General features: G+C 45.5%; 1 protein-coding gene across 3 annotated transcripts in view; it reads right to left on the bottom strand.

Moving 5' to 3' along the window:
* Positions 1-14,560, bottom strand: part of ZAP70 (zeta chain of T cell receptor associated protein kinase 70) — a 43,996-nt gene that overhangs the window by 11,462 nt on the left and 17,974 nt on the right. For all 3 annotated transcript variants that reach the window (XM_084826389.1, XM_084826387.1, XM_084826388.1), the window contains 6 exons: positions 13,302-13,462; positions 12,452-12,590; positions 9,786-9,867; positions 9,062-9,102; positions 8,627-8,681; positions 4,883-5,066 (listed from right to left, as the gene is read on the bottom strand). In XM_084826389.1, coding sequence (XP_084682515.1) covers positions 4,883-5,066; positions 8,627-8,681; positions 9,062-9,102; positions 9,786-9,867; positions 12,452-12,590; positions 13,302-13,462 — 662 coding nt within the window. The remainder of the gene's footprint in view (positions 1-4,882; positions 5,067-8,626; positions 8,682-9,061; positions 9,103-9,785; positions 9,868-12,451; positions 12,591-13,301; positions 13,463-14,560) is intronic.

Here is a 14,560-nt window from a genome sequence, read left to right as displayed (position 1 = left end):
CTACACATCTGGAGGGCACCAGGTTCAGGAAGGCTGCTTTATTGTAGCTGGACTTAGGGAGAAATCCGATTACCAGTTGTTTTCCAAGCCATATTCAAGGTGTTGGTTTTGACCTTTAAAACCCAATATGGTTCCGGCCCAACCTATCTTAAGGAGTGCCTCCAGCAACACCAGACAGGCCACTCAACAAGATCGGCCTCGGATGGCCTTCTGTCTGTCCCATCAGCCAGGACAGCTAGTCTGGTGAGGATGAGGAAGAGGGCCTTCTCTGCAGTGGCCCCCACTCTGTGGAACTCCCTCCCTAGGGAACTCCGCCATGCGCCCTCTTTAATAAGCTTCTGCCATGCGTTGAAAACTTGGTTGTTCAGGCAGGCATTTGGGGGTGGGCTAGGGAAATTTTAGAAAATGATGTTTTAATGTGTAATTTTGTTGTTTTTAAACTGTTTGTATTATTGTACATTGCCCAGAGTGGCTGGGTGAATGGCCAGATAAGAAATTAAATAAATAAATAAATAAATAAATAAATCCACAAGGGATTCAAGTGGGTCCAAATTTCTATGAATCCAACTGGCGGATTCTGCAGCGAACCAGCTTTTTCCAAGTCAGAGTTGTGGACCATTTTTTCACTTGCGGAGGGGGGGAGGTTGCACTAATTTGCGTAAATACTAATTCACATTCGCTAATGCAGATTAACTAATGCACATTAGCACAAGTGTGCATTAGTGAGAATGCGCTAATGTGAATTAGTGCAGGTAGAACAATTTTGTTGTTCAGTCGTTCTGTCGTGTCCGACTCTTCGTGACCCCATGGACCATAGCACGCCAGGCCTTCCTGTCCTGCGCTCTCTCCCGGAGCGTGCTCAAGTTCATATTCATTGCATCAGTGATGCTATCTAGCCATCTCATCCTCTGCTGTCCCCTTCTCCTTTTGCCTTCAGTCTTTCCCAGCATCAGGGTCTTTTCCAGGGAGTTTTCTCTTCGCATTAGGTGGCCAAAATATTGGAGCTTCAGCTTCATTATCTGTCCTTCCAATGAGCACTCAGGGTTGATTTCCTTTAGGATGGACTGATTTGACCTCCTTGCAGTCCAGGGGACTCGTAAGAGTCTTCTCCAGCACCACAGTTCGAAAGCATCAATTCTTCGGCGCTCAGCCTTCCTTATAGTCCAGCTCTCACAGCCATACATTACTACTGGGAAAACCATAGCTTTGATTAGACGGACCTTTGTCGGCAAGGTGATGTCTCTGCTTCTTACTATGCTGTCTAAGTTTGCCATAGCTTTCCTCCCAAGGAGCAAGCGTCTTTTAATTTCATGGCTACAGTCACCGTCTGCGGTGATCTTGGAGCCCAAGAAAGTAAAATCTGTCACTGCTTCCATTTCTTCCCCTTCTATATGCCAGGAAGTGATGGGGCCAGATGCCATGATCTTTGTTTTTTTAATGTTGAGTTTCAAACCAGCTTTTGCACTCTCCTCTTTCACCGTCAACAAGAGGCTCTTGAGATCCTCTTCGCTTTCTGCCATTAGGGTGGTATCGTCTGCATATCGGAGGTTGTTGATAATTCTCCCAGCAATCTTAATTCTGACCTCTGATTCATCCAACCCGGCATTTCTCATGATGTACTCTGCATATAAGTTAAATAAGCAGGGTGACAATATGCAGCCTTGTCGTACTCCTTTCCCAATTTTGAACCAATCGGTTGTTCCATGTCTGGTTCTTACTGTTGCTTCTTGACCCTCGTACAGGTTTCTCAGGAGACAGGTAAGGTGGTCTGGTACTCCCATCACTTTAAGAATTTGCCACAGTTTGTTGTGATCCACACAATCAAAGGCTTTAGCATAGTCAATGAAGCAGAAATAGACGTTTTTCTGGAATTCTCTTGCTTTCTCCATGATCCAGCGAATGTTGGCGATTTGATCTCTAGTTCCTCTGCCTCTTCGAAACCCAGCTTGTACTTCCGGTAGTTCTCGGTTCGCATACTGCTGAAGCCTAGCTTGTAGGATTTTGAGCATCACCTTGCTGGCATGTGAAATGAGTGCAATTGTGCGGTAGTTTGAACACTCTTTGGCGTTGCCCTTCTTTGGAATTGGAATGTAAACTGACCTTTTCCAGTCTTGTGGCCACTGTTGAGTGTTCCAAATTTGTTGGCATATTGAATGCAGCACTTTAACAGCATCATCTTTTAGGATTTTAAATAGCTCGGCTGGAATACTGTCATCTCCACTAGCTTTGTTGTTACTAATGCTTCCTAAGGCCCACTTGACTTCACTCTCGAGGATGTCCGGCTCAAGTTCAGTGACCGCACTATCATGGCTATCAGGGACATTCAGATCTTTCCTGTATAGTTCTTCTGTGTATTCTTGCCACCTCTTCTTAATCTCATCTGCTTCTGTTAGGTCCCTGCCTTCTTTGTCCTTTATCATGCCCGTCTTTGCACAAAACGTTCCCTTGAGATCTCCAATTTTCTTGAAGAGATCTCTAGTCTTTCCCATTCTGTTGTTTTCCTCGATTTCTTTGCATTGTTCATTTAAGAAGGCCTTCTTGTCTCTCCTTGCTATTCTCTGGAACTCTGCATTCAGTTGGGTATATCTTCCCCTTTCTCCCTTGCTTTTCGCTTCCCTTCTTTCCTCAGCTACTTGTAAAGCCTCATCAGACAGCCACTTTGCTTTCTTGCATTTCTTTTTCTTTGGGATGGATTTCGTTGCTGCCTCCTGAACAATGTTACAGACCTCCGTCCATAGTTCCTCAGGCACTCTGTCTATCAGGTCTAATCCCTGAAATCTATTCCTCACCTCCACTGTATATTCATCAGGGATATGATTTAGGTCATACCTGAACGGTTTAGTGGTTTTCCCGACGTTCTTCAATTTAAGCCGAAATTTTGCAAGAAGCAGCTCATGATCTGAGCCACAGTCAGCTCCAGGTCTTGTTTTTACTGACTGTATGGAGCTTCTCCATCTTTGGCTGCAAAGGACATAATCAATCTGATTTCGATATTGACCATCTGGTGACGTCCATGTGTAGAGTCGCCTCTTGTGCTGTTGGAAAAGAGTGTTTGCTATGATCAGCATGTTCTCTTGGCAAAACTCTATTAGCTTTTGTCCTGCTTCATTTTGTACACCAAGGCCATGCCTGCCTGTTATCCCGGTGATTTCTTGACTTCCTACTTTAGCATTCCAATCCCCTATGATGAAGAGGACATCTTTTTTTGGTGTTAGTTCTAGAAGGTGTTGTAGGTCTTCATAGAACCGATCAACCTCAGCTTCTTTGGCCTCAGTGGTTGGGGCATAGACTTGAATTACTGTGATGTTGAATGGTTTGCCTTGGATTTGTACTGAGATCATTCTATCATTTTTAAGATTGTACCCCAGTACTGCTTTTCCCACCCTTTTGTTGACTATGAGTGCTACTCCATTTCTTCTAAGGGATTCTTGCCCACAATAGTAGATATGATGGTCACCTGAATTAAATTCGCCCATGCCTGTCCATTTTAGTTCGCTGATTCCCAAGATGTCGATGTTCAATCTTGCCATCTCATGTTTGACCACCTCCAGCTTACCTTGATTCATTGATCTGACATTCCAGGTTCCTAAACAATATTGTTCTTTACAGCATCGGATTTTCTTTTCACCACCAGACACATCCACAGCTGAGTGTCCTTTCGGGTTTGGCCCAGCCGCTTCACTCTTTCTGGCGCTACTTGGAAATACCCTCTGCTCTTCCCCAGTAGCATATTGGACACCTTCCGACCTGAGGGGCTCATCTTCCGGCGTCATATCTTTTAGCCTTGTGATACGTTCCATGGGGTTTTCTTGGCAAGAATACTGGAGTGGGTTGCCATTTCCTTCTCCAGTGGACCACATTTTGTCAGAACTCTCTGCCATGACCTGTCCGTCTTGGGTGGCCCTGCACGGCATAGCTTATGGCTTCACTGAGTTACGCAAGCCCCTTCGCCACAACAAGGCAGTGATCCATGAAGGGGAGGTAGAACAATGTTGTGGTTTAAAAAATCAGATTCCATCAATGAGTCAATGAGAGATCAGAAGATGCCTGACATGAAACACAGATGGAAAAGATTTAATAATATCTTTAGGGATGGCGGAGAATTCTGCCATGGATTTCAGTGAAGCTGAATGCACTGGCATTCGGCCCCCTGAAACCTGTGGCAGAACGGCCTCCCACCCCCCGCCACCCCGTGGCAGCTGGGCTCTCGGCTGGCTGCTGTGGCCGCAATTTGCGTCCTGCCAGGCTGCCGTGATAGGCTACGTAAGTATTTACGTAGCCTGTGACGGGAAAGAGCAGGGGCGCAAACAGCAGCTGCTACGCTGTTTGCGCCGCTGCTCTTTCTGTGATTTACGTATTAAGTATTTACGTAGCCTATCACGGTAAAGGCAGCCACGCAAATGGCGGCCAGTAAATACTTACGTAGCCTATCACGGAAAGAGCAGCGGTGCAAACAGTGTAGCAGCCGCCGTTTGCGCCCCTGTTGTTTGCCATGATAGGCTACGTAAATACTTACGTAGCCTATCACGGCAGCCTGGCAGGACAAAAGCCGCTGTGGCCAGAACTCCACCTGTGGACAGCCCTGGCCGGTGGCTCCGCGGAGCCACTGCGGAGCAAAGCTGGCCCAGGGAGGATTCTGGGGGGAGGGACAGAGCGCCTCCCCCCCACCGCGAATCAAAGCTGCGAAAAGGTAAGTGACTTTCGTACATCCCTAAATACCTGCACATCCCTAGCTGGACCCTTCTGATTGCATGCAGTAACCCACTGGCGAGGGGGAAAATAGCAATGGAGGACCCTGAGGGCACTTCTCACACAGGGCCCTTTTCACCTGTACGAACACACAGTCCAGCCGTCTGCTGAGGACCCAGGCATGCACACTTACTTCTTCATTTTGTAAACTCCTTTCCTGACACACCCGAAGTTGCCCGAACCGAGCTCCACCTCGTCGACGATGAGGTTGGTCCTCTTCAGAAACAACTTCCGATCCTTCAGCTCTTCAGGATCACTGTACGGGCTCTCGTAGCACGACGTGTCCATGGGCAGGATCCGCGTCTTCTTCCCTGCTCCTACCCCATCCCCAAGAGATCAAGGTACGATCACTGTGGCTCATGTTTTATGAGTGGTGGTGGCTGTTTGGATTGCAGCTGAATGGAACCTCCATGAACAGGGACAGTTCACCTCTGCCCACCAAATGCTGGGATTAAAGAACAGAGAAAGACCACCCCTTTCATGTTGGGTTTGTGGGCATCCTGCAGGCATATGACCGCCAAATTTCGTAATTTACAAACCTTACCACTTCATAATGCTCACCTTTTTAACGAACCTGGACTGGAGGCGTATGAGTTCACTATTACGTTCAGAATTGATTGTGAGCTTCTGAGCATGCACAGTCTATATCTCAACAATGCCAGTTTTGTGCAAACTGTTAGTTGGCTTAAATATTTCATTGCCTAATCCAGTGCTTCTTCCCTTCTGTTTGCCACCATTGCTCCCTCTGCCACCGCTCTGGCTCCAAGTGAAGGACTCAGCACCCCCCCCCCCATTTTTAGTCATCCTACAGTCTTCTTAGCAGCTTCCCTCATTGTCTCCACTGCCACTGCTCCTCTGGCTTTGAGGAAGCACTATGTGATTTTAAATGCCAGCTCCCAAGATGCACTTTCATATCACGCATATGCAAAAGCTCATTTACACAAAACAAGAGTTTGCTTTGAGGGGCAACTCTCGTCCAAGCCTGCATAGGTGAGTTCATCATTTTCTGAGTAAATAGCAAACTTACTCAGGTAAGGTTCACCCATCGCTAGGGATGTCTGTCACTGGGAAATCTGGTTCTTTTTTTGGCTTGACAAAGTTCAATGCCATATACAACTCACTTTGTGTCTGCAAGCTGAGCTACAGGCTGTTCCCCAAACTCCGGGAACTTTTTTGAGCATTTTTGGGAAGATTCCATGATTTGTGCACATTTCTTAAGTAATTTATGCAAATTATGGCTGAATCTGCACAAATTATGGATGAATTTCCCCAAGTTACAGCTAAATTTGTGCAAATTGTGCAAATTGGCTGTGATTTGCCTAATTTGCACAAATTCAATTGTAATTTGTGCACATTTGCCTGAAAATTGCTCAAATTGCATAACCTTCTCTTCTCCCCCCAATGCACAAAATTCCCCGCAAAATCTGTGAATTGGCCTGATTCACTGTATATCAAGTTGGGAGCCTCAGCGGGAACTGAAACAAAGTCCAGGGAGCCAGGCCTAGGAAAACTCATCAAACTCTACCCCCTAAAAGGATTTCTCCAACATCCTTACCCATCCCTACATATGACTGGCCCAGGGATGGAAGAATATGTCTATTTTGGTTTCTCTCAGTTTCTCATTTTTTTCTAGGTTTAAATTAAGTTCGTCTCAAACTTTCAGAATTTCTCCAGTCTTAGGTTCAGTTTATCCCAAATGCTGAGAGTTTAAAAAAAAATTTGCATGAAAATTTTTGTGTACATTTCTCCTATTAGATGCATCTTTCTATATTGAATGATATCCACATTTTTGCAAGCATTTTTCCTAATATAATGCATTTTTAACATTATTTCCCCTGCTACATGCAGTTTTTTTGATTGGAGAACACTGCAAAATTTGGAAAAGTATGAATTTTGAAGGGCACCTGAGTTACTGTTTGCATAATAGTTTTAAAGTGTGAAATTAGGTAAGTTCTCACAGAAATGTGAACTGAACAAATTTCTTCCCCATCCCTTTGAGGCCACTGATGGAAACAAGATGCTGGACTAGATGGGTGTTGGTTCTGATCCAGCAGGAGCCACTTGGACTTTTGTTTGGGCCTTGTGATGGATATTCACCAATAGAATTTAATTTCTTGCACAATCAAGCTACCTTAAAATGTTGGGGAATGGCCAATTGCCTATTTGTTAAACTTCCTTTCTCTAAGGAACAGACTCCATTCCTTCTGTCTTCCCTCATCACGCACTCTAATAGCGCACTCAGGTGGTGAGTGCCAACAGCATTCCCGCCCAAAAGGGCTCAGTGAGAAAAAAGAGGGTGGTATCAGCATGATTGAAGGAACCCAAAGGATTGCAGAAATAATAATAAAAAAATATTTAAGAGAGGGGAAAAAACCCTCAGAGGGCAAAAACCAGCCCAATGAGGACTAGGATGCTGAGTGGCCCCAAAACACTGAGTGTCTGTTGGGGATGTGGTGGGTGACCAGAAAACCAGACAGATGAAATGAGGTATCCTGGATATTTATCAGGATAACAGTGAAAGAAGGCATGACTGAACAGGAACACTCCAAACTGCAAAGTTTTCCTGCACATCCCACTTGTACAATTTATTAACAAAATTCTCTGAAAATGCTCTTGCCATTTTGCAGACATCCTATTTCAAATGCTACGATTGTAGCACAGCTGGCCACAAGATGGAGCTGATGTAACATGCATCCTGGAACAATCTCACTTTTGCACTGCTCATTCCTGCCTTTGTAATTGATCTTTGTAATGCCATTTATACTGGTAGTGTAAAATTAAAATCAATTTCTTATGTAGATATGAAACCCCCAAGTCAGCTTTGGATGATTCTTTCTTTCTTTCTTTCTTTCTTTCTTTCTTTCTTTCTTTCTTTCTTTCTTTCTACATTGGACGAAAAAGTAATTTTCAATCCAAAATAGTGTCTAGTGTTTCTGTTCCAGGGGGTGTTAAAGCTCTTGCAGCCCAAAGGCCAAATTCCATTTTGGAGAAGCCCACCAGGGCCATACTGCAGTGGTGGGCAGGGCCAGAGGCAGGAGGGGTGTGGCCAAGATATCAAAAATACTGCCAGCAATAAAGCTTTTGGAGAGGCACTTCAACCTTTTTGAATGGGCAAAAACTGTGCGAGATCTGGAAACCCACCCAATGATTGGAGGGTGTGGGAAGAACGGTGGGGCCAAGGAAAGGAGCATGGACATATAGGGAACCCTGGAAAGCAGATTGTGACCCCAGGCAGGCCAGATTTGGCCTCCATGCCTGAGGTTAAACACCCCTGTTCTAGTGGCATGGGCAGACATCAATTCTGACACTATACTGTGAATGTGCTTTGTTGTGAGTTGTGCAGTTGGGATAGGAGGGGGGACTCTCTAGTTAGCTTTAAAGAAATTCTAATGATAAATAAAATAATAATCATGATCTTTTAGAGAGCCAGTGTGGTGTAGTGGCAAGAGTGTTGGACTGGGAGCTGGGAGATCCGGGTTCTAGTCCCCACTCGGCCATGGAAGCTCACTGGGTGACTTTGGGCCAGTCACACACTCTCAGCCCAACCTACCTCACAGGGTTGTTGTTGTGAGGATAAAATGGAGAGGAGGAGGATAATGTAAGCTGCCTTGGGTTCCTTGCAAGAGGAAAAAAGGCGGGGTATAAATGCAATAATAAATCAATCAATCAATCAATCTTAATAATGCCATTGTAACATATACATGCATATGTATTTACCTATCACCCCAAGTTTCTTGTGGCCTTGTCAAGACTGCCCACTGCTTTGGCAAAAGGTGAAACAATACAAAGCCAAACATAACGTAGGGTTTCTTTCTTGGGTTTAAGTCTCAATGTTTTCTGAGTGCAAAAGTTTATTTTTCAAAGAAGACTTACTCACCTATGGGTTCAGGTGTGTATCCATCTGAGTTTTGAGATGTGAATCTCCGAGGGGCCTAGCCAGGAGCAAAAGAGGATGTTCAGGAGAGGATACAACCATTTTATCTTAACAACAACCCTGTAAGATGGGTTAGGCAGCAAGCGATTTGCCCAAGAACATTCAGTGAGCTTTATGGCTGAGTGGGGGTTCGAACCTACGCCCTCAGCTTTATCCTCTGTACAACTGTGGACAACCACCCATGTATTTCTGGCACACAGAACGATTCAACCAAATGTTCTTGGCTGGAACATAGGACTGCTGAAGGCTTGCCTAAGTGCCCCCAACTATGTCCTGCCTAGGCCAAAATAGGCCCAAATGCTGATGCCAACCCTTCGAGGTGGTACCTGCCTAGCGCAATTTGAGGAGAAGGGTGCAAAAGGCAACTGTCATACTTACCAACCCAGAGGGGTGTGCTGGAGGAGCTGGTGCTGCCGCGGCTGGAAATCAGGAAGAAAAGAAAGGTCGAGAATTGAGTTTGGCTAGGCTACATCGCAAGGTGGCAAGCAGTGGCATAGGAGAGCCAAGGTGTGCAGGATCGGAACCCCAGAAATGTTTGATTAGCTTCAAGCTCTTGCTGCCAGCAACTGGCGGTCTCCTAAGGGAGGTGAGGCCAGGGGAATTAGCGTGCCCCTCACCAGATCAGACTCCAGGTGAGTGGAGTTTGGCCCATGATTTTGCATCCTTGCTTTAGGACTATAATAATAGTCCTAAAGCAGGGATATAACAGAACTGCTTTGTCAGTCTTATTATATTTATCTATTTTTTAAAATTTCTTGGCCGCCTTTAAGGGCAGAAGCCCTCCCAAGGTGACTCACAACACTAGAATACGTAAAAACAATTAAAATATTGAAAGCGATAAAAACATCAACACATAACAATAAAAGCAACAATAAAAGCCAATAATAAAACCACCCACAGAACAGCAAAAACGACAGTTGTTATTATATTATAATCTCTCTCTCTCTCTCTCTCTCTCTCTTTAAGATTTGCTGTGCATGGGGAGGGAAGAGGGGGGTGACGAGAAGTGTACACAACACAACACTGAAAAAAAGTTAGGGAAAAGGTCGTCAGTTTTTCTGAGTGTTCTTGGCATGGCAAAGGGGAGAAAGAGGACACTTACCCACTGGAATTTCTGGATTGGGGGTGCTCTCCTTCAAATAATAGATCAGGCCATCCGGTTTGAGTTTGCAATACTCCACCAGCTGGGGAAAGAGTTTGAGAGAGAAAGTGAGAGAATGAACTCTAAGAAGTGATTGTCCAAGCAGGACCTCTGGTTTAACTTGTCTGTTTGGCATCCTTGGCTCAGATTGCAAGATTTCCTTGCAGGTATTGGGTTGAAGCCAGCTCTCACACATGCAGAGGGTTTAATTCACCTACCAAACTCATTCTTTACAGGGCTGTTTGGGGCTGGGGGAGGTGCCTAAAGATTTTCCAGTACTGCTGCAAACGTCTGGGTTCCCCCAAACCTGTTGTTATCTCTTTTCCTGTGCATGGATGGTGCTGTTTTGGCTGCATAGGCAATGGCACTCACCACCTGTGCATCAGAAATAGAGGCAACATTAACTAAATGGTAGGTCCAGATTCAGAGGCACTATGGCACTGACTACCGGTCTCTGGGGAGCAACAATAGGAGAGGGCTGTTTCCCCCATGGCTGTGCTTATGGGCATTCCAGAGGCATTCTGGGAAACAGGAAGCTGGACTAGCTAGACCTTTGTTCTGATCCAGCAGGACTTTTCTTTTGATCTTAAGAATGGTGTAAGTTAGCACCAGTGTCAGCTCCAGGTTTTGAAGGCCCTTTGGCAAGACCTCCTCCATGGGCTCCTCCTTCAGTGAGTCTCCCTTCTCACCGCCTCTGTCACCAGCTGCTGCTTCTCCTCCTCCTCTTCCTCATTGCTCCCACTTGCTCACTGGACAGGCCAGGGAGCAAGCAGGCCGTGGCATCTCCTGCTCCTCCTTCTCACCACCACCGTTGTCTGGGCCAGAGCGAGAGGCAGGTGAACAGGTGAATGCAATGGTGAAGAGGAGGAGGAGCAATTCCAGAGGGTTCTTGTGAGTGGGCCCTTCTTGTCCCTCGGCAAGTGCCCAACCATGCCTACCCTTGATGCCAGCCCTGCCTACCACAGTGTAACCATTTGGCCAACTGCTCATCTGTGTCACCTTGCCAAATGGAGAAAAAGGGCTTTACCACTTCGCCTCAGCCAGGGAAGCTCTCAAGAAGGACATCCTGGAGGTACTGTAAGCACCAAAGTTGGGAAATGGGGGACTTGAAGGGGTAAACTTAGATGTTCCTCTACTCCTTTACCCAAACTAATTATGAGTCAAGCCCAAACTTCAATGACGTTTAGAGCCAGTTTGTAATTAGTTTTGCTGGTGACACAGGATGCTGAGGCTTGTGGGAGGTTCGGAGGCTTGGGGGGTGTCATTGGGAAGCTTGGGGGGCAGGCAGCAGGGCCCTGACATGCACCTGATGATAAGGGATGGACGGACTCACCTCTGTCTGGTTTCGCCAGGCACTTGCCAAGCTGCCACCACCCGCCCCTGTTCACTGTGTGAGCCGCGGGAGCCACCTGTCCTCTTGGCGACACCACCATTTTGCGTTAAAATGGCAGGTCAGGGTTTTCTGGATATGTAATGCTACATAAATGGAGGCCGTAAAGGGGCCATTTACACCACATTACAGGCATGAATGGACAATTCAAGCCTGTAATATGGTGTAAATGGCCCCTTTAGGGCCACCATTTATGTAATATTACATATCCTGAAAACTCTGAGCTGCCATTTGTACACAAAATGGTGGCTCGCTAAGGGGACAGGCAGCCGCCAGGTGCTCGCGGACTTCATGGGCGCTTGGCAAGTGGGTCCAGCAAGTGGCAATGTCTTGGCGAATGGGGTCTGGGAGACTGAGAGGGGAGGGGGGGAGCCTGTGAGACACCACCTCCTTCTCTGACTCCCATGACATCCCTACTGATGTCCCTAGGAGTATTAAGAGGTATAAATTTCAGAACTGGGATTTGGAGAAAAGCAAGCTACTTTTTGGAGAGTGGGGGAATAGCTCTGTTTGGTGGGACTAGTTCCTAATCAAGTTGAGGGGAATTAACTAGAGATGAATGAACCTGTCCATTTTGGGTTCTCTCGGTTTCTCATTTTTCCAGTTTTAGGTTCAGTTTGTCCTGAACGTACAGAATTTATCCAGTCTTACGTTGGCTTTGTCTGAAATTTCAACATTTTGTCTGCATGAAAATTCACTAGCATTTCTGTGCACATTTCTCCTAATCCATGCATTTTTGTCCACATTCATTCATTCATTTATATACTGAATTTGTACACCACTTTACATCTAAACAGATTCCAGGGTGGTGAACAATAAAACATTGCCTAATATATACATTGCCTAATACACAACAAAATTTTTGCTTAATATACACATTTCTTGCAAGCAGTTTTCCTAATATAATGCCTTTAAATATTATTTTCCCCAATACATGCATTTTTTTCATTGGAGAATGCCACTGAAAAAGGCCAGAGGGGTGCGAGTTTCGAAGTATCACTGCGTTTCGGTTCACGTAGTGGTTTGAAAGTGCAAAATTAGGTAAGTTTACAGTAAGATGCAAAAACTGAACAAATCCTCCCCCATCTGTAGAATTAGACCATTGCTCGCCCCACAGTAGCTGATGCTGAGGTACACTGTCTCTGAATAAGGAGGTTTCATTTAAATATATACATGCTAGAAGGGGAGGGAGGGCTATGTATGTGTGCAAACACACACACACTCACACACAACCCACCTGCCATAGCGTATCAAACTTGGTTCCATCTTCCATAGAGTATTTCCCTGCTTTGTCCTGCTTTATCAGGTAGTGATACACCGTTTTGCCATATATAAGAGACAGTGCATAAGCTCCTTTCTCTGGCTTTTGTCTCAACCTGTGTGCAGAGGGGATGGGGTCAGAATCACCTGAGTTTCCACAATCCATCTGGCATTTGCATAGCAACTCAAAGCAGGAGGCACAAAGCATTTTTCCAGCAAACACAGACATACAAGGCCCTCTCTAGGTTCGAGGGGACCCTCAACCAAGTTCCCTGTGGTGGACTCCCTCCTAAGCCCTGGCAATCTTAGCTGGCCGTTGTGGTAGCAGTGGGTGAGGATAGCTGTGGTGTTAGGACTGGCTGTTTCAGTTTCCCACGCTGCCTCACTCTGAGTCTGCCACTTTAATTTCCCATAGTGCCTTTGACATAGCATCAGTCCAGGTCTGCCATTTTAGTTCCCCACAATGGCCCACAGCAATGCAAAATTGCGGGCATTGTAGGGAATTAAAAATGAAGCTTCCAGACCCAGCCACTCAGCTGGTGATCATAGCAGTAGGGGGAGAAATATAAGGAGGTCCCAGAACAATGTTAGTGGTCAACTCCATGCCTGAGGACTGAGGGCTGGTAGCTGCTTGATGAGGCCGCCTGCCTGCATTGGACCAGAAGGCGTAACATTTGTAACATCACTCAAAATAGGTTCTTCACTTGGTGGTGCAAAGCCGTGTGGATAACTGTTCTGAACTTGGAACAGCAGGAAGGGGGAAGAGGGAAAACGCCCCCAGAACTAGAAGGAAAGTTTTTCTCACATCCCTAACTGTCAGCACTTACAAGAATTTCCCATCAGGCTGTGCTCCGGAGTAGAGTCGGCTTTCGGCTAGCTCCCGAGTGATGGGGCCATGGTACCAAGGGAGTTTTTCATGGGCTGTCGTGGCAAGAAGCTTCTCCACCTGTGGGGCTTGGCTTATGATTGCAAGTTCGAGGGTCTCTCCCTATGAAGAAGTGAGAGAGGGTGGAAGAAACTTTCTTATGTTTCCAGGAATTATTGAAACGGCATTATTTTCTTTAAAGAAAAGGCACGAATGTTTACATTTTGTGCGCAACTTTCCCTAGCGTACACATCCTTGTAGACATCCTTATTTAATGCACATACTCTTCTAAGCAACTTCCTCTGATATATACAGTTTTGTACACAATTTTAGAGCTGAGAACTGCAGCACAACCTTCAGAGAAGGAATCCAAAGGTATTCCAAACCACATATTAGTCCAAGAAGTGCAAATTAGATTGGTTAGGGATGCACGAAAATTTCATTTTGGTTTGCAAATCACTTGGAAATACCCTGTTTGGAACCCTGAATGCGAATGTGAAGAGAGAAGCCCATGTTCTCCGAAAATATTTTAGTATTCCTGAATGTGTGTTCCCATTTGAAAAATGACCACTTTAGAAAATGCACACTTTAAAAAATGCACAGTTTTAAAAATTTGCATGTTCATGCTTTAGTCAAATACACACAGAAATGCCCACTATTCCCATTTGAAATGTGCAGTTTCTGCATTCAAACAGACTAAAAAAGAGGTCCCAAAATGAGAATGGGAGTGAGCTGAACCATGTTTGAAGTGACGTTCAGAGAGTTTTGTCTCTCCTATCCATCTGTGAGGTAGCTTTGCCTAAAAATGGGAACCACATGAAATTCCCCCTATCATTAGATGTTCAGCCCAGCACAGCTACTTTTGAGTGGTAGGCTATGGTAGAACGAACCACAGGAGTTGAACCCAGAACTGGTCTGGGCATTAGCCCCATGGAGGCAAGATGTGCAACACTGATGTTTGGCAGTAGGGATTTATGAGAAATCCATTTCAGTTTTAAATCAGGATCTACCCAGTTCGCACCTCACCATCTGAACACAGACTCAAAGGCAATCTGTAGTCGAAGTCCATCCATTTCTAAGCTTGCAATGTGATTTGCTGACCCCCCCCCACGTGAAAAAGAGTGTTCAATGGCATGCGTACATTTGAAAAATACACATGAAAAAATACATCCTTTTGGAAAATGTGCACAACCATGCTTTAATCAATGGGAGAAGAATGCA

The sequence above is a fragment of the Heloderma suspectum genome, chromosome Z (genome assembly GCF_057233095.1).
Source record: "Heloderma suspectum isolate Gila_16-S chromosome Z, 16-S_ref, whole genome shotgun sequence".
NCBI classification, from domain to species: domain Eukaryota; kingdom Metazoa; phylum Chordata; class Lepidosauria; order Squamata; family Helodermatidae; genus Heloderma; species Heloderma suspectum.
This window is presented reverse-complemented; position numbering and strand designations above follow the sequence as displayed.